This window comes from Tauraco erythrolophus, chromosome 10, assembly GCF_009769465.1.
Source record: "Tauraco erythrolophus isolate bTauEry1 chromosome 10, bTauEry1.pri, whole genome shotgun sequence".
Classification (NCBI taxonomy): Eukaryota; Metazoa; Chordata; class Aves; order Musophagiformes; family Musophagidae; genus Tauraco; species Tauraco erythrolophus.
Window position 1 is genome coordinate 8,620,103 of NC_141474.1, and position 19,544 is coordinate 8,639,646.

The window sequence follows — 19,544 nt, forward strand, 5'->3', positions numbered from 1 at the left end:
CAGGAGGAAATTAAGATTTTAATGTTGGGGGAACTGGCCATCATCAAGCACAGGAGCCTTGTCTGTGCCTCTCAGCGATGCAGTTGGGAGTCCCAGTTGCAGCTGAGTTAGTTGAAACTAACTAAACTTTCCCAGCTGGGAGTAGAGAAAAAAAAACAGCTTTTTAAAAAAGGTGCTTTAAAAAAAGAATTAGAAAATAAAGGGGAAAAATCACTCTAAATGCAGGAGTGTGTTGGTACCTCCTGCAGAGCTCGCGGTGTTTAGCAGAGACCCGGGGACCGCAGCAGCATGGCGCTGGGTGCAAAGAACCTCTAGCAGGGTGTGCTGGCAGTTCCCAGGGCTTTGCGCTCCCCGTGGGTGCTGCCATGGTCATGGCAAGCTGGCCTAACTCCTGCTGCGCCCAGCCCCAGCTTTGCCAGCAAGCAGGGCTGTGCCTGGCACCTCCCAGCTGGGCTCTGCGGGATGGGGGGTACCCGCAGCGTGGCAGCTGGGTCAAGGTGGGTTTGGGCTTTCTCTTGGTGGTGGGGACAAGGTTGCAGGTCTCTGTATGGGGTGGGGACACAACCAGGCACCCACCAGTGGGGTCACTGGTATTGGGCCAGCTCAGGGACCCACCAGCCCGGCCCAGATAGCCCGAGTATGGCAGGACTCAGCTGGGATCTACCCCAGCACTCGAGTGCAACCAGGTCCCATTTGGGCAGGAGCTCTGTTCCCTTTAACCCCCAGGTTAGTAAGTTGTTCCAGCAAAGGTTAATGTGCATGTAAACCAGATTCAAATAGCTTTTTCTAATAAAAAGAGGACTAATCTGCATCCAGTGCTTGTGCAAAAGGCTGCCCGGGACAACAGATGTCCCTTCGAGAGAGGAGGGTGAGCTCAGGGCAGGGCTGGTGACGTTTAGGGGTGTCCCTGGTGCATCCCCTAGCACGGTGCCATGCCCTGCGGTGATTCTCCAGAGGTGTGCAGGTGCAGCAGGAGCTGCTCAGGTTCCAGGGGTTCTTGTCGGTGAGGGTTGGCCAGAGTCAGGGTGATGGCCGCTGCCCTGTGAAGCAGCTGGCCCGGAGGGTAGGAACCGGCTGGGGCCGGGGGATCCCCCAGTGCTGCAGGCTGCACCCTGCCCCGAGGAGCCCCAAGCCCTGGCCCTTTTTGTCCCCTTGCTGCAGCCCAAGCCCTGTTGCCAGGACCCCCCGGTCCCCTCCAGCCCCATCCTGCACTCCCCAGGGGCAGGGGGTGCGAGCTGGCTCCTGTGCCCTCTGTCACACCTCCCTGTGTCACCCATGTCCTCGGGATCCGCTCTGCCGTGGAGAACTGTCACACCACCACGCTGTAAATCTCAGGCAATTATCAGCTGTCATCTCTCCCGAACCAGAAGGCCGGGAAACTGCTGGCTGCAGCGTGCCATTATTTGTGACGTGCCAGGGTTGTGCAACGCCTTGCTTTCAAAGCCATCCCAGGGCGGGTGGCCCAGCCAGAGCCATTCTGCCCATCGGTGGAGCCGGATGGTGCCGGCCCCGAGCAGAGCCCCGGGGAGGTTCATGTGGGTCCCGTGGCCGTTCCACGTGGCTGACTCCAGGGACGTGCCGGGACTCCTTTGACCACCATCATGTGGGAGGCTTGGGGCTCTGCTCCTCTCCCGAGGCTGAGGTGGGGGCACAGGGGAAGCCCCCCTGTTCCCGGCTGGCCGCCCAAGCAGGACTGGCCTTTCCGTGCGACTCGGCTGCCTCAGCGTGACCAGTCCTGGCTCTCTCCGCAGGACTGCTGACATGCCGGCTACCCCCGGGCCAGCCCTGCTGCTGCTGATGCTGCTGCTGCACGTCCCGCGGGCCTCGAGAGCCCAGGTCAACCCCGGTAAGTGAGATGGGGAGTGCAGCTGCAGGAGCTGAGATGTGTTTCCCTGGACTGTGCTCCTGCTAGGGCGTCCGAGCTTGGGCTCACATCATCTCTTCCATCTCCAGCACTTGCCCAGCTCTGGGAGCAGTGTGTGATGGCTATCCCAAGCCCACGCCTGCCTGGGCACTCTGCTGTCCTGCACGCAGCTGGGCCACCACCGGTGACGACCAGTGTGCCATGGGCACCTGTCCTAGCATCAGCAGGCTGGCGGGGTAGAGTGCTGCAGCTGGAGCCCCAGGCCCTGAGCAGGGCCCTTCTCCATTGAGGGCTCATCGAGCACTCTCAGTTTTGAGGCTGCGGCGTGCAGAAGGCAGGCGCCGGGGTATTGTTTGCTGCTGCTGGGACGTGCTTTTCTTTGGCGGTTTTGCAGCAAACCAAGGTTGGCTTTAGTAAAGCGGCTTGACTAGGTGCCTGGCTTCTGCTCAGAAACCACAACACTGCGCCGGACGTCAGCAAGGGAAACGTGTTTAAATGGTTATTTCTGCAGGGCTCAGCCCTGTCCTGCGCCGCAGGGATGGACAGAGCCCAGGCTCCTTCAGCACCTCTGGGTTTCCCCAGGGCATCCCTGCAACAAGTCCTTTCAAAGGCTTCTTCCATATGTAGGAAGAGTTTGCTGAGTCTTCTTTGGCCATTGCAGAGTTTGCTGAATCTTCTCTGGACGTTGCATGGTGCTTAGGGAAGCAATCCTGTTTCTTCTGCAGCCATTCAGGGCTGGTAGTGTTGGCTTTGTCACCAGGATGGTCATTACCTAGGGCAAAGGAGCTGAGCTGGCTCCACGTTCGGCAAGAATTAAATGGGAATTCAGTGGAAGCGCACTCTGCAGAGCATCACCAGTGGGACAGCTGGAGACAAGAGGTGCTCCCTGCTGTGCCCATGCTCGTGCTGAAGATGCACCCGTCCCTCTGTCAGATGCAGGAGATGGTCCCTATGGCACACGGACCTGGGGACGGGAGCCAGCTGCCGGGTGGCACCGCACGCTGGGACGCGGGCTTCTTGCTGGCATAGCACCAAATGAGCTGCCGGCCCACCCACCCCGTCCGTCCTCGCCTGGGCCCTGCCGCCGCGGTGCGGGCATTCGCTCGGGCGGCGTGCGGAGGGAGTGCTGCGGGCTGGAGCTGGCGGCCAGACAGTAAACACGGCCCAACAAGCCGGCCTTTCAGCAGCGCTCTTGGCAGCCGGGTGTGAAAAAATAACTCCTGGGAAGCGGTGTGGATGCGGTGCCGAGGGAGCTGGCTGCCACGCGGGGACGCGGCCCCCCCACCCCGGGTACTTTTCCACTGGCAGCCGGGGCGGGAGCAGGGCTGGCGGTTGGAGCCGCGGGGCCAGCGGGCAGGGCGAGAGCCCGCCTTTGTCACTCGTTCGCCCGGGCAGGTGGGAGGAGCAGCGGGGGGCATGGCCGGTTGCCGCCGGTGGGTTTTTTGGGCGAGTGGCCTCTGGGTGTCCCCAGAAGGAGTGTGGGCACAGCAGTGCCAGCCCGGGGCTCCCCTCCACCAGCCGAAATGCTTGCCAGGGGACAAGGACCGGGTGTGTCCAGCAGCTCCTGGAGCGCTGCCTCCCTCTCGCTGGCTTTGCTTCGATCTGGGCTGGCGTCCGCTTCTGGTCAGTGGCTCTTTTTGCCCGGGCAGGTGTCTGCCTGTGCAGGACCATCCCATCGTGTTCCATCCCTCGTCAGTGAGCCAGAGGGATGGAAGGTGCTGTGCAGGAGCTGCTGGGCTGCAGTGCCCGCGGCACTGCAATGCGCCCAGCCCGGCAGTGCCATGCCGTATTTCATCGCATATCTCAGCCGGGGTGGCGAGGAGGGATGCCTGCTCAGTGCTGCACCGTCTCGTTGCAGCGGTGTGCCGGTACCCCTTGGGAATGTCAGGTGGGCACATCCCTGACGAGGACATCTCAGCCTCCAGCCAGTGGTCCGAGTCCACGGCCGCCAAGTACGGACGGTGAGTGCGGGGACCCCCCTGCGACAGCCACAGCAGGGTCTGGGCTGGCACAGAGGGGCAGGAGGCGGACACGGGGCCGGCTTCGGCCACCTGTGAACGGCTCCTCCGCTCCGGGTTTGCAGGCTGGACTCGGAGGACGGCGATGGCGCCTGGTGCCCCGAGATCCCAGTGGAGCCCGACGACCTGAAGGAGTTCCTGCAGATCGATCTGCGCGCACTCCACTTCATCACACTAGTGGGCACCCAGGGCCGCCACGCCGGTGGCCACGGCAACGAGTTTGCCCCATGTATAAGATCAACTACAGCCGGGACGGCACCCGCTGGATCTCCTGGAGGAACCGGCACGGGAAGCAGGTAAGGAGGCAGGTGGGGGCTGCACTGGATGGTGGGTGGGGGGCTGTGCCTGCCCGTCCCCACCGCGCTTCTCTCTCCCCAGGTGCTGGATGGAAACACCAACCCCTACGACATCGTCCTCAAGGACCTGGAGCCGCCCTCATCGCCCGCTTCGTCCGCTTCATCCCCGTCACCGACCACTCCATGAACGTCTGCCTGCGCGTTGAGCTGTACGGCTGCGTCTGGCTGGGTGGGTGGTGCGATCCTGTGCCCTTCCCTGTGTCCCCAGAGCCCAGCTGGGGGGCTGTCCATTCCACCAGGGGCTGCCCGTCCCTGGGGGCTGGCAGGGCCCTGGGGCTGGCAGGGGCTCACCAGCAGCGGGGGGTCCGATGTGGGCAGCTCTCACTCTCCGCTCCCCACAGACGGGCTGGTATCCTACAACGCGCCAGCTGGGCAGCAGCTCGTCCTTCCCGGGGGGCACCGTCATCTACCTGAACGACTCAGTGTACGATGGGGCGTTCGGGTACAGGTGAGGGCCAGGCAGGCTTCCAGACCTTCGTGGGCACTGTGGGCACGAGGGGGCGGGGGTGTTTCTTCCCTGCGTTTGCAGGCTGCTGTGCTGATCTTCAGCAGAGCAAATACTTGGGGTGTCCCTGAAGCAGGGGACGTGGCCAGCTTTGGGAGGCTGCACATCCTGATGGGGACAGTGTGATGGGGAAAGCCCCTCCAGCCCTCCTCTTGGATTTGCATTAACTGCGCTGCACGTTTGGCATCCCGTGGCCTTTTCCAGAGAGAACATCAAGAACAAAAGCCCCTCCTGAATTTCCATGGAGCTGCCAAGGGTGGTGGTGCTGGGTGGTGGCAGGTTCATGGGGTTGGCGAGAGTCACGTTCCCTTTCGGCAGCATGACGGAGGGCCTGGGCCAGCTGACGGAGAGTGTCGGGGCTGGACGACTTCACGCAGACCCACGAGTACCACGTCTGGCCAGGCTATGACTACGGGGCTGGCGCAACGAGAGCACTGCTGGCGGCTATGTGGAGATCACCTTCGAGTTCGACCGCGTCAGGAACTTCACTGCCATGAAGGTCTGTGTGCCCTCCGCCCCGTCCCCCATCCCTGTCCCCCACCACAGCCGCGCTGACGGGCTGCCCCGCAGGTCCACTGCAACAACATGTTCGCCAAAGGAGTGAAGATCTTCAAGGAGGTGCAGTGCTACTTCCGCGCCGACGCCAGCGAGTGGGAGCCGGGCGCCGTCTCCTCCGTGCTGGTGCTGGATGACGTGAACCCCAGTGCCCGCTTCGTCACCGTGCCCCTGCTCCACCGCATGGCCAGCGCCATCAAGTGTCAGTACTACTTCGCCGACGCCTGGATGATGTTCAGCGAGATCACCTTCCAGTCCGGTACCCGCCACCATGAGCCCTGCAGGGACCACACCGTCCTGGGGGGGAGGTTTGAGGAGGAAGCAGGGCACCCGTGCCCCCACCCTGATGCTCTCCTCTTCTCCCTTGCCAGATGCAGCCATGTACAACAACTCAGTGGCCCCTCCAGAGATGCCTGTGGTCCCCACCACTTATGGTAAGGCATCAAAAAGCACATCACCCTGAGCTGGGCAGGGGCTGGGGTCACCTCCCCTTGGGGTGATGCTTTGGGGGGCTCTGCCCCATCCAATGGAGGAAAGGGGCAGGGGATCTCCCCGTGCCCCAGCATGACCAGCTCTTGTTGTCCCCTCCTCCTGCCAGACCCCACGCTTAAGGTAGATGACAGCAACACGCGCATCCTGATTGGGTGCCTAGTGGCGATCATCTTCATCCTGGTGGCCATCATCGTCATCATATTGTGGCGGCAGTTCTGGCAGAAGATGCTGGAGAAGGTGGGCATGCACAAGGTGGCTGGTGAGGTGCCATGGAGTGGTGGGCCCATCTCGGGTAGGTTCCTCTGGAAGCTCAGCTCAGGGAACGCAGACTCCACGCAGCGATTGATGCGCTTTCCCCTCTTTGGGAAGGTTGTGATCTGCGCCCACATCCCAAGCAAGGGGATATAGCTGAGCAGGGTGGTGACTTTGGGACCTGCCTGCTTGTCCATCCCTCTGTCCTGAAGCTGGGCTGGGGAAGAGGAGCTCGAGAGAGTCTCATTGCAGCCCCCAGCTCACTGAGAGCTGTCGTAGAGGTGATGGAGACAAACTCTTCTCCATAGAGGCAGGCAACAGAAGCAGGGGGACATGAGGACAAATGTCTTCCCCAGGCGGGTGCTGCAGGCCTGGGACAGGGCACCAGAGAGAGGGGCTCAGGGCTGGGCACAGCCACGGTGCCATGGAGCACAAGAGACCCCGTTCCACTGGTGCTGCGGGAACCCCCTGCCCCAGCTCTCTCCTGCCTCGCCCCCTCTCGCAGGCGTCGCGGAGGATGCTGGATGACGAGATGACCGTCAGCCTCTCTCTGCCCAGCGAATCCAGCATGTTCAACCACAACCGCTCCTCCTCCTCCAGCGAGCAGGAGTCCAGCTCCACCTATGACCGCATATTCCCCTTGGGACCCGACTACCAGGAGCCCTCCCGCCTGATCCGCAAGCTGCCCGAGTTCACCCCAGGGGAGGAGGACACAGGTGAGAGCGGGGACACCCGTGTCCTTACAGCCATCCGCCACCCATCCAGCCTCCAGCCGCCCCCTCTCTCTGGCCCCGGCTTTTGGCCCATCTCCGCACGTTTCGGCACAGAGGGGTGGGGGAGGTCACACAAACTCCCACGCGTCCCGCTTGGAGGTCACGCAAAGCCTGTGGCCGAAAGCTGTCACCGGTGTCCTGCTGCCAGGCCGACCTGTGTCTCCTGGGGATGCTCTGGCATCTCTTCTGCCGCAATCTGGAGGGTCGGATTGTCTGTGTGTGGGGCTGGGTCAGTGCCTTTGTTGGTGATGGGGAAGGAGCAGAGCAGCCTGTGACATCTGCAGGAGCCAGCGCGGGGGCTCTGGGGAGGATGGGGATGGAGAAGCCGGTGGCTGGAGCATGAGCAGGTGCCGGGAGCAGGGGGTGCAGGGCAGGACACCCACGGCAGGGCTGGCCCCGCTGTCATCCCCCAGGCTGCAGTGGCCTCGTGAAGCCATCCCAGGCCAGTGGCCCCGAGGGCGTCCCCCACTACGCCGAGGCTGACATCGTGAACCTGCAGGGCGTGACGGGCGGCAACACCTACTCCGTGCCAGCCCTCACCATGGACCTGCTCTCTGGCAAGGACGTGGCCGTTGAGGAGTTCCCCAGGAAGCTGCTGACCTTCAAGGAGAAGCTGGGAGAAGGACAGTTTGGGGAGGTGAGTGGGAGCAGGACCGGCTCTGAGCAGGGCTCGGGCAAGCTCTTCCCAGTCCACGGGGGCTGTCAGTCGGTGGAAGTGATGACCGCCCCTTGCTCCCCTCCAGGTTCATCTCTGTGAAGTGGAGGGGATGGAGAAGTTCACAGGCAAGGACTTAGCACTGGAGGGCCTGGACACCAGCTCCAACCACCCTGTGCTGGTGGCCGTGAAGATGCTGCGAGCAGATGCCAACAAGAACGCCAGGTACGGGGCTGGGGAGTGCAAACACCCCGGCATTGCCCACCATGCAGAGCTCCCCAGGAGAGGCAGCATGCTGGGAAAGCATCCCGTGCCTCCAGCAGCCAGCCGCTCCGTGTAGCTGCAAGGGCCACGTGTCTGAGCTGTCTGGGCATGCTGGGCTGCCACCATTCAGGACTCTTGATCCTTGCTGGTCCTAACCGGCTCCTCATTACCCCCCATCTACCCATCAAGCCCACCCTGCAGCTGTACGTGGATCAGCCCTGGGCTCCCCTCATGGTCCCCAGTCCCAGGGAAGGGTCCTGTGGGTCCCTCATGAGGCACGGGTGGGTGGGCAGCACACTTGGCCGGTCCGCGCACACCTCTGTGCCTCTCTGGGTGTGTCTATCCGATCCGTGTGGTTTCTGTTCCGGAAAGGAATGATTTTCTGAAGGAAATCAAGATCATGTCACGGCTGAAGGACCCCAACATCATCCGTCTGCTGGCAGTGTGTATCATGGATGACCCGCTGTGCATGATCACCGAGTACATGGAGAACGGAGACCTCAACCAGTTCCTGTCCCGCCAGCAGGCAGGCAGCCCCCCACCAGCCACGCTCCCACCATCAGGTAGCACTGCCCGTGATGGGCAGGGGTGGGAAGGGGTACCTGCTTTAGGCATCCTGCTCGGCTGAGGGGTCCTTCCTGGAGCCTCAGTCCTCCCTTGTCCCTTCTGCCCGGCAGCTACAGCGACCTGCGGTTCATGGCCACCCAGATCGCCTCCGGCATGAAGTACCTCTCCTCCTTGAATTTCGTGCACCGAGACCTGGCCACACGCAACTGCCTGGTGGGGAAGCAGTACACCATCAAGATCGCCGACTTCGGCATGAGCAGGAACCTCTACAGCGGGGACTACTACCGCATCCAGGGGCGGGCGGTGCTCCCCATCCGCTGGATGTCTTGGGAGAGCATCCTGCTGGTACGCGGGGGCTGGGGTCCTCTGACAGGCACTGACACAGCCTCTCACAGCCTCTTTTCCTCTGGCTGGGGGTGCAGAATTGAACAGGGAAGTCTGTGCTCCCTGGAGCCCAGCTTTGGGGAGGAAGCGTGCAGAAAGCAGGAGTGACAGCAGTTTTCCAGACAGGATGGAGGGACTACGGTGATCTCTGGTGTCCCAGTGCCCCAGCCTTTGAGCAGGATGCTTGATGTTTTCTCCTGGATGCTTGACATTTTCTCCTGGCCACGGTCAGACCTGGAAGAGGGAATAAGGTTACTTTTTGTCCTTTCAGGGAGCTGGGTCCTTACCAAGCCCCAGCTCTCAGAGCAGTTGCTGCGAGCTGGACCCGGAGCTCGCCAGGCTCTGGCCTCAGGCAGAGAGCAGGTCTGCAGGACCAAGCATCCCTCTGGGCCCAGATCTGGAAGCTGAAGCGTCCAGAAAGAGGTTTTGAGCCCTGGGCGTGTAGGGCTTTTGGAGCAGGATGGGGTGTTGCCATGTCTGACCCTGCTCTGCTCCCTCCGGCCAGGGCAAGTTTACAACGGCCAGTGATGTGTGGGCATTTGGCGTGACGCTGTGGGAGACCTTCACACTCTGCCGTGAGCAGCCCTACTCTCAGCTGTCTGATGAACAGGTCATCGAAAACACTGGCGAGTTTTTCCGGGACCAAGGTCGGCAGGTAGGGATGGGATGGGATGGGATGGGATGGGATGGGATGGGATGGGATGGGATGGGATGGGATGGGATGGGATGGGATGGGATGGGACGGAACGGGACGGGACAGAATGGGACAGGCAGTGGTGCACCCGGGACACCGGGAATGCAGGGAAAGACTTTGAGGTGACCAGATAGGGAGCTTGGCTATGGGGCAGTGATGGGACAGGAACCCTCTGGGAAGCAGTCCTGCTGAAGGGCCCAGCACGGCAAACCCTGCACTTTACACAGCCCAAGGCACCGCTTACCTACTGACCCCACTCCGGTGTTTAGCAAGCCTGGGAGACATGAGCAGGTGTCCCCAGCCCCCGCACTGTGCCGTCCGGGGGTCCCCTTGGCCCTGAACACACCTCAGCACTGCCCCCTGCCCCACTGCGCAGAGAAATGGGGCTCCCCAGGAGCAGTTTGCTTGTTGGTTTCCATGGCAGTAACTCTCTCCCTTTGTCATCTTTGCCTTTTGTTTCGAAGACCTACCTTCCCCAGCCTGCACTTTGCCCTGACTCAGTCTATAAGCTAATGCTCAGCTGCTGGAGACGGGACACTAAAGATCGTCCCTCCTTCCAGGACATCCATCGCCTTCTCCAAGAGTCAGCCAGTGAAGAATGACCCTCTGCTCCCTGCCAGCCTGGTCCCCATCCCTCCCAATCCCAGAGGAGCCCCATCCGCAAACCGAAGCCACTTCACTCGGACTTAGCAATAAGACCTGGGCAGCTGGTCTTGTTCTCATTGTACAGTGAACCTCAGAGGAAAAACCCCAAGGGCAGCAAGGAGAGCCATGGCGTGGGACGACTCGGACCTCCGCTCGCTTGCTGGCCCGAGCCGGGAGCGACGTGGGCTGAAACGTGGGTTATTTATTGACACAATGTGTTCTTGGTGATGATGACCAGGATAGAGCGGCTTCTCTCTCCCAGCCAGAGGAGAGGAACATCAGCTGGACTTTCTGTGTGAGGAAGCTCCTGGCCCGTGCATGGGCCGGCTCCTGGGGAAGGGATGCGTGCGGGTACGTGTCTGCTGAAGCAGGAACCATCCATCAGCTACCACCTGCTCAGGAGGAGCTGGGAGTTGCAGGCTGTGCAATTACAGGGCAAAACCCAAAACTCTCTGGACATTTTGGGCTTTGGACATGCCATATGAAGGGAAGAAAGCCCCATCCCTGCCAGCCAGACCCCAGTTGCACAGGGAGAAGTCTGATGGCACTCCCGGCTCCTCGCCCAGCTGCTGGAGTGGGCAGTGTGCTCAGCCACGGCTATTCTGTGTAAGCCTGAGGAGTGGGCACGCCAGGGCCGGTGAGAGACGTGCCAAGGGGACCTCTTCTCACCAACCACAGCCACTCCAGAGCTGCTCAACTGCCCACGAAATGCATTTTGGATACCCAGAGGGTGCTGCGTGGCAGCTGGCAGCAGGATGTTAGCACCTTCCACCTCCAAGTGGATGGTCCTCCTCTCCCAGAGTTAACCCACATCTTCAGCTGCTGTGAGAGGAATGCAAATAGCAGAGCTTTCGCCAGCAGCTACCTGATGCCCAAGCCTGTAAGAGCCCATGGGCACGGAGCAGCAGCACCGTGGCTCTCCCTGGCTCTCGGCCCAGGGATCACAGCTTGGCTGAAGCCCTAGGCTGGACTCTGCTGCCTTGAGCATCCCACAGCAGTCTGACACCAGTCTGTCCTCCTGGATCCAGCAGCTCCATGAGCAAACTGGGCAGGTGCCAAAGCGACATGTCCCCCAGGAACCCTGGCAGGTTACTCGTCATGCCCAAAAATCAGACCTCCTGCGGCTGGACAGGAGGAACTTTGTACTTAGAGGGTTCATGGACCCCTCCATACTTTTGTACACATTAGTTCAGCACCATCAAGTCACGCGTGGCAGTTTCCAGTATACTATTGCTAAGGCATGTATATATTCAGTAGATGCACCTATATATAGGGGCAAACCCGCTGAAGAGACACTTGCTACGTGAATCTGGTTGTGTGGTTTCCTTGCGGCACTTCAGGAGGCAGCTCACCTCCTCTGTGGGCACCCCTGGGAGCCTGGCTGGTACCCACCTGCCGGGGGCTCTGGGCTGCACTGTGTGCCCCGAGATGCTGCGTGGGGAGAGCTTGGGGGAGTGCACACAGGTAACAGCATAAGAGATGGAAGAAGGACGCTTAAGAGACCTGCTGGTTGACCCTCGCCAGTTGCCCATCTCCTTGGGTGACAGGGAGGGAGCTCGGAGGCTCAGCATCCACGTCACAGGATGTTCACTGGCAGGGACTGGGGCCAGATAGCGGGTCTGGAGAGGGGAGGGCAGGGATAGGGAGCCGTGCTCTGCAGAGGGGCTGGCTGGTCTCCCCACACGTGGTCTCTGCTGAGCGTGTAGCTCGGTGGCTGAACCAGGAGCGAAGACAGGCTTTGTTCATGCCACGTAATTGGTACCTGTCTGCCTCTGCCCTCGGATGCCCTCTCCCTGCTCAGGGGCGCGTTGCAGCCTCTCCCAGCCCTGCCTCAGCAAGCCGGGAGCTGGGAGCACCGGGCCGAGTAGGGGCACCTCCGCCCCATGGGCAGCACAAGCTCCTGCCCACCGGAGCCCCTGGGCACCCTGCACGCGGCACGCACGGCCGTGAGCTAAACAGCACATCAGGGTGCTCGGGAAGCAGCCCACCGCCCGGGGCGGGTGTAGGGGGCTGCCGTGTCGGTCCCCTGCTCCAGCTGTGACACGGGCCCACCAGGAAACGGGGCTGCTCCCGAGCCCTCCGGCAGGACCGGCACACGCTGCCATCTCCGCTTCCATGCCCCGCGCCGGAGTGGGCGGGGGCTGCACGGCGGGGGCGGGGCCTGCACGGCGGGGGCGGGGCTTGCCCGGCAGAGGCGCGGCCCTCACCCCGAGGGGGCGTGTGCAAAAGGGGGCGTGTTCCCGGCGCGCCCGCCCCCTCCGCCTCAGCCCACCATCACGCCACCGCCGGTGCGGTCCCCGCCCCTTCCGCGCGTACCGATGGCGGAGGCGGCGGGGGAGGGCGGGGCGTCCCGGCGCGGGCAGCACATATAGCGCAGGGGGCGGGGCGGCGGCGCCCACAGGAGTTCGCGATGGAGCGGGTGGTGCTTGTGACCGGTGCAAGCAGGTGAGCGGCGGGGACCGGGCGGGGGGAGGAACGATTAACGGAGCGGGCTGGGGCGAGCCGGGGCGGGACGGGCCGGCCGGGCTTGTCCCGGCCCGTCCCGCCCCGGCTCGCCCCAGCCCGCCAGCGTCGTACCTGACACTGTACCGTGGCAGCGGCGTGGGCTTGGCGCTGTGCCGGCGGCTGCTGGAGGAGGATGGCCGCATCCATCTCTGTATCGCCTGCCGCAACGCTCAGAAGAGCGAAGCCACGCGAGACGTCATCCTGGCCACCCACCCCGCCGCCCAGGTCTCTACGGTGGAAGTGGACCTGGGTAACCTGGCTTCCATCCTGTGTGTCGCCCGTGAGCTCCGCTGCAGGTATCGGGTCTCTGTCCTCCACCTCGCCAGACCCTGCTGTCCACCCTTCCTCCCTCACCCCTATGCTCTTCCTACGCAGGTTTCAACGCCTGGATTTTGTCTACCTCAACGCTGGGATCATGCCCAACCCACACGTGAACTTCAAGGCACTCTGGCATGGGCTCCGCACTGGGTAGGAGATGTTGGGATCAGGGGAAATGTGGTCCCTGGGCTTGCAGGTGGTATGGAGTGCTGGCAGCATCACAAAATGGTTTGAGTTGGAAGGGACATTAAATATCATCTAGTTCCAACCCCCCTGACACAGACATCATCATGGCCAAGGTGTGCCCTTGGGTCCCTGCCTGAAGACCCTATCTCCCTTCCTCAGTATGATGCAGAGCACATCCCTGTGGGATGCATGGCCTCGCGTGGGATGGGCTTGGCTGCGGTGCTCCAAGGCACCCAGATGCTGCTTCTGATCCCTGGTGTGAGACCTGCTTCGTGCAGGGGGAGGGCAAGAGTTCACCCAAAGCCTGCAGCGCCTGGCACTAGGCATTGAGTGAAAAAAGCTGGTGTGTTGCTGGGGAGGTGAAGTTTGTTCTTACTGGGTCTCCTTACTGTTGTTTTGGTTCCACTGTAGGTTTTTGTAGTTGTTCTCAGCTGTAGATCACGGTATTTTGTGAAGCTAATAGTTGATACTTATTCTGTAAGCACCATGGGGATACACGTCACTGCTCTGTAAGCAACACGGGGGAGTTGAGCTGGGGAGCAGAGCGACTTGCATTGAGTCTAATAACAGTTGTTGGGGTGTTGAACATAGACACTAGACTGGTTTCTGGATCTGAATTAGGCCACGGCTCTAGGGCTTAGTTCCACACAGGAGCTTGACTTCGTTATCTGAATGTGAAATGGAAGAGCAAGAATTTTTTTTTTTAATGATACTTTACTGTGGTGAAGTGAAGTCTTCTCTGGTCTAGGGACACTTGCAAATAAAGGGGCTGGGGTACTCTGTAAACTTTTTCCATCTGTTTTTTCATGGATTAATAGAGCCCTTGAAGGTTAAACCAGAGAGTCTGTGTGGAGCCTGTGAGGTGGGGATACTTCTGAAGGACTGAAGGTGGGGGAGCAGTAGATGCCTTCCGGCAGCGTTCCTCTCTAACTCCTGTCCTTGGCTTCCAGGAGGGGCTTCACATGCTGACCACCGCGGAAGGCATAATGACCCAGACCGACAGGCTTAACGGAGATGGACTGCAGGAGGTGTTTGCTACCAACCTCTTTGGACACTTTATCCTGGTGAGGCTCCTTATGGAGACGAAGCCCTCAGTCTGGCGGTTGATGTGGGTAGGGATGGGTAGAGGCAGTACTGAGGAATCAGATCTGTCTTACAGGTTCGGATGCTGATGCAGGCTGCAGCCTGACAGATAAGGAATGATAGGGCAAAGGTCTCAGGCTTTGTTGAAATAACAATAGTCGTTGTTGCAAGAGTTAATATAGTCTTGAGGTTACCCTAGTTAGTCAGTGGATAGAGGTAAACCATACGTAATTCTCTCTGTCCAGGGCAAATACCAAGACTTGACTATATTAATACCTTAGAATTTAAACTGAGCTGTGTCAGAGAACGGTGACTGCTTGTAAGTGCTTCTGGTGGACCTTGGTCTGAAGTTATACCTGAGCGGCAGCTGCTTCTGGCTAGTCTAGTGAAGATTGGCCAGGACTAGAAAAGCTGAGATCAGCTTGTGGCTTTTAAGAACTGCAAAGCTATACTTCAAGACTTTAAAATTAGTATGTTAAGGAAGTTAATTATTTTGCAGGTTCGTCAACTTGAGTCTCTACTCTGCGGTAGCGAAAAGCCCTCGCGACTCATCTGGACCTCTTCCAGCAATGCCAGGGAGTCTGCCTTCAGCCTCTCTGACTATCAGCATGCCAAGGGGCAGGAATCATACAGTTCCTCCAAATATGCTACTGACCTGACAAGTGTGGTTCTGAATAGGAAATTTAATAAGCAGGTGATGATGGGGTTTGCATGTCTGAAGGAACCTAATATGCTCCTACTATTTATAATTATCATTACATTGTTGTTACCTAGTTGCATTCATTCATAGCAATCCGATATGTTTGTTAAGGCACACGTGAGAACTAAATATGGCTGAGGTTGAACCGGTGGTGGAGGATCTGTCAGAGATTGCTTCTAGGGTTCTTGTCAGGAAAAACTTCTGAAAGCAGAAGATTTTAGGAGCAGTCCCTACCTTGCGGTCTCTTTAGACCAAAGAATTGGTCTGACAGAGCAGAGAGCTGCTGCTCTTTTCAGGTGTACCTGCCTATCAGAACAGGGCTGCTTAGGCAGCCTTGCCTGCAAGCCCTTGAGGTGCAGGCTCTGCTGTCTCTCCTGATGGCTCCATGCTGCTAGTCAAGTTTGTCCCCCTAAGGTGTATGAGAAACCTGCCTTCCCTGTCATGGGGGCTTGCTGGATTTTGCTGGCAAGCTGCAGCCCTAGTCCAGCGATAGGTTGCACTCTCTTGAAATATACTTTAGGAGAAAATGGTTGAGTCCCAGCAGGCTGAACCCTTATATCTTAAAGGTGAGTTAGCCTTTGGTCTGAGTGGGCTGTAATTTGTGGGATGACTGCTGTAGACTGCAGCATGAGGTGGTGATGTGTTGGGAGGCTGCACCTTCTGTCCCAGGGGGTTGCAAAGGGCACAGATTGAACGTGAATGTCTCCAGTTTGGACCTCTCAGAAATCACAACATCTAATCACCCTCTGGCTCTGTTAACTTCAGACAGGAGAGCATGTACTATTAACTGATTTCTATACTCACCTTCATTTTCTTGCTGAGAAGTACTAAGAGGGAAGGAGAATGATCCGTTCTTAAACTAACTGTTGTGTATTTCCACACTGACTTGGTTTCTTCTCCACAGGGTCTGTATTCCAGTGTGGTTTGTCCTGGTCTTGTTATGTCCAACATGACCTACAGGATTTTGCCAGTTTTTCTGTGGAAGCTGCTGATGCCCATCATGTGGTTGGTAAGTGGGTTTCCTGGCTGGTTTTGGGTTGAGGTAGCGCTGCTGTGATTATACCTACCCACAAGCAATGTGCAACGTGCTTCTGGCTCCTTGCTACCTGTGTTGCTGTGCAACTCTTCCTTCTGTTGGATTGGGCAGGCTGGCCCCGCTGCAAACCTTCCCTTTGGCACCTTGGCGCCCTGATTTCCAAGCCGAGTTGGGAGGTTTGATGCTGAACGGCGCTGTACACGGAGGCAGGATTTAGCCCTTCAGCCGTAGCAGCCTTTGTCAAGGCTCCCCTTGGAAGGTTTGCCAGCCTGTTGTGGGCAGGTGAAACCTTAACATTTTGGGGGCAGCAGAGCTCAGGACGAAACTTGGTCCCTGTGTGTTGAAATGCTGTTTGTTTCTATAACAGACTGTATTATTCTGTCTTTCCACTCCACTAGAAGGCAGTATCTCCTGCTCTTTTCTTTCCATCCCTCTGGAAAGCAAGCTTGCTGCTCTCTATTGCCTCTTCCCTTGCTTCTCCAAAACTTTCCTTGCCTTTCTTCCCCGGGGCTTCAGCTTTTGAGGTTCGCTGCAGCTCTGTCCCTGAAGGCTGCCTGCTCTGAGCCTTGGTGCTCTTGCTGCAAGATGGGCCTTTCTGCTTAAGCTGCCCCAGTTGGCAGCAGCTGATCCTGACGAATCATGTTTCTCCTGGCCATGGAGAGGCAATGCCTTCTCACTTGTCCTCAACACCAGCAGTACTGCAGATCCTCTCTGCCTCCTGCCTGAAGTGCTCTTGAGACCGTTCCAGAAGAGGTGCCCGTGAGGCATGTGTGCGACCTATTGCCTCTTGCTCTGGGGGGGAGCTCCGTGTGGGGGCACAAAGTGAGGCTGGTTGATCTGGTGGGTGGTCCAGAGACCAGAGTTTGACTGAAGCATCCCTTTATCACTACATAAGTGTGCAGTGTTACCTGTAGTCAACTTTGAGAAGTGTTTCTGCCTCTGGTAGATGATCAGGTGTGGCTGGGCTGCAGAGGGCTTGCCCAGGAAACCTTGGACCAAAACACAGATACTGTCATGTACTTCTTTTCCCTTCAGATCCGCTTTTTTGCCAAAACTTACACTCTGACACCATATAATGGAGCAGAAGCTCACGTAAGTAGTTCACAACTCGATTTTAAAGTTCCTTCCCTCTGGGTAGCTCTACCAGGGTCTGCTGGCTTGAGCAAAGAGCCTCTCAGCAAGGCTGGTTGGGGGAGTGCTGTATTTTGCCCCTGAGTAGTGTACAGCAGTGAGTGCTGGGGGACCAGCTGGGACCAGGGCTGGTCCACCAGGTGATGCTTTATGCCTTTCATCAGATGCCCCTAAAAGAAATGCTTTTGGAAAAACACTATTCCTTCCCAATTGGCCGGGAGAACGTGCTCTCTCTGCTGGCAGTCAAGCAGCCGTAGACTTGTGGGCACAGGGGACAGAGGTGGGTAATGCCAGGCACAGTGTGTCTTGAGAACAGTAGTGAGCAAGTGCAGCCATGTGAACTGCTTTAGTGGTTCAGTGCTGAGGCATAAACATGGTTTACTGTTGGCTGTGGTGGGTCACAGCCGAGGGGAGCCGGCTCAGACCTTCTTTTGTGGATATCAAGTCTCTCTCCCTGCTTGGTGGAAGCACCTGTGGTGTGTTCTCCTGTGTCCATTGGCAGTCAGGTCCTTGACTTGGCTTGGTTGGGACAGGTGTGCTGGACTCGTACATGTTTGTGCTGTTCCTTCTAGGTGTGGCTGTTCAAGCAGAAGCCGGAGTACCTGGATGCACTTGTCAAATACCACAGCTGCTGTTCTGGGCTGGGGAAGAGCTACGTGGAGCCCAGAAAGGTAAATGGAGCAGCAGCCTCCTGCTGCAGGGGACTTGGTGAGGGGTTTGTGTGGAAAGGTTGGTGCCAAGGGGGTCCTGTGGCTGGAGTGGAAACAAGATGCATGTCGAATGCTGATGTGGAGTTACCTGTGAGGTTTCCTAGAGTAAACCCTGGCTCAAGCTGGAATCCAGAAGGCAGTGGAGATGATGGTTAGAACAGGCAGATTGTGTTACAATGCTTTCCCAAAGTATGTTCTGGCTTATGCTCTGGTGATACATGACTTCGGTTGCCTCTCTGTGAATGTAGAAATTCTGAAGATGCACCTCTCTATCTCCAGAGCTGCCCTCGGCGTGGTGCTGCCACCAAGGTGGTGGTCTCACAGTGCTGTTCTTATTGTCTTTCAGATGGATGTGGATGAAGAAACTGCTGAGAAATTTTACCAAAAGCTGTTGGAGCTGGAGAAGGAGACTCTGGAGAGATACAGTGATCTCCTAGATTAATTAAAGCCAGTCTCAGTGGGTTAATTCTTGTATCGGTAACATGGACGTTCTTCATTCTGGTGCTACTTGTGATGCCTGCTGTTCTGCAGGCACATGGCTTCAGACTCCATCTTCCTTCTCAACAGAAGGGGAACAGTTCCTGAAAATGGAAATGTGAGAACTGAAGAGAAATACTTGCTCTTTTTGGTATGGGTTTTTTTTCTGGCATAAAACTGGAGAGCTAGAGTAAGTGGAGACTGTCTTAACACAGTTGCAAAGCGGTGTCTTGCAAAAGCACGTCTGAGCTGTGCACAGTTCAGGAGCAGCCTCAAAACACGTGGATTAGATCTGACTTAGGGCAGGAAAGGCATCAGTCTGGCATGCTGCCCTGTCTTGGCTCTACCAGTCTTTCCAGGTGGCTCAAACACATTACCTGTGGCTGATCCTGAAGTACTTGAAGGTTCATCTTCAGAAGAGCTGCTCTTACACTTGCACACCAAAGCTGGGGCCAGCTTTCCAGACGTGCTCAACAAGATGGAACCTTACTGGAAGTCAGGCTCGGCGCAGTGTCTGAAGCCGGGCTCCAGCGGAGCTGGTCTGAGAAGTGCACCCTGTACCCTCAGCTGTGAGGACAGATGCCTTGCTGTCCCCTGGCCGTGGGGCTGAATGTGTTCTAACAGCAACTGGCTGGAAAGACTGAAGCTGTTGATGTTAACCTGGGCTCAGGGCTAGTTTGCTCTGCTTGTAGCATGAGTGAAAGGTTACTATGTTATTTTATCTATTTTAACTCCCTTTTTACATGAATCTGCTCTACCAAGTATTCTTCCTGTTGTCTATCTGGGGAGCTTTGCCAAGTACCTGGTGTACTTCAAGTGTTGCAATTAATAAATGACTGGAACTGACTTGTCCTCGCTGCAGTGGTGTTTTTACCCCAATAGCTGGCTGCTTTTGATGTGGGGTGGTGGGGCTGGAAGAGAGTTTTGTTTCTGTTGCCTTGCCCAATAAGCCTGGGTGTACCCGGGAAGCGTGGGGTCTCTTCTCTCCTGCTGCAGGAGAGCTGTTAACCACCTCTTTGGGCTTACTTCTCTCGTTCCTTCTAGTTAATGAAAGACGTGAGTGACTTCTGAAGACTTTAGTGTGGTTTTGTGCATTGAGGGTGTCTGAGACTGTCTCCCAAGTGCCTAAGGCTGGGAAATAGATGTGGCTGATGCATGCTCACCCTGACGTGTCACATATTTACCCATTGAATGCTCTCTGCTAAGGGAGTATTACGGTGTGCCCGGGTGCTTCCCTGGGGCTGGCTGAGGTTAGGAGAGGGGCCATGCTGCTTGGCCCTGCACTGCCCCAACTGTGGTGGAGACCCACTGAGCTGTGGCCGTGCTGCCCAGGCTGGTGCGTCCTGCCATGAGGAGGGTTGGCTTGTGTAGGAA

General features: G+C 58.1%; 2 protein-coding genes across 2 annotated transcripts; both read left to right on the forward strand.

The window, feature by feature from the left end:
- The first annotated feature begins 1,761 nt into the window (after positions 1-1,761).
- Positions 1,762-9,981, forward strand: LOC104372847 (discoidin domain-containing receptor 2). Its single transcript, XM_086617236.1, is given in 22 exon segments — positions 1,762-1,846; positions 3,723-3,825; positions 3,948-4,102; positions 4,105-4,178; positions 4,261-4,315; positions 4,318-4,407; positions 4,580-4,626; positions 4,628-4,686; positions 5,062-5,091; positions 5,093-5,154; positions 5,157-5,242; positions 5,314-5,557; positions 5,670-5,732; positions 5,897-6,027; positions 6,548-6,758; positions 7,229-7,452; positions 7,559-7,695; positions 8,107-8,270; positions 8,273-8,297; positions 8,418-8,646; positions 9,191-9,340; positions 9,844-9,981. Coding segments are annotated over 22 exon segments (2,562 nt in total).
- A 2,453-nt stretch (positions 9,982-12,434) lies between these two features.
- HSD17B7 (hydroxysteroid 17-beta dehydrogenase 7) lies at positions 12,435-19,016 on the forward strand. Its single transcript, XM_086617269.1, has 10 exons — positions 12,435-12,469; positions 12,622-12,825; positions 12,905-12,997; position 13,324; positions 13,984-14,097; positions 14,616-14,810; positions 15,721-15,825; positions 16,888-16,944; positions 17,556-17,654; positions 18,040-19,016. The coding sequence occupies exons 1-10, from the start codon at positions 12,435-12,437 to the stop codon at positions 18,133-18,135; spliced, it is 999 nt and encodes a 332-aa protein (XP_086473395.1). The 3' UTR covers positions 18,136-19,016.
- The last annotated feature ends 528 nt before the right edge of the window (positions 19,017-19,544 follow it).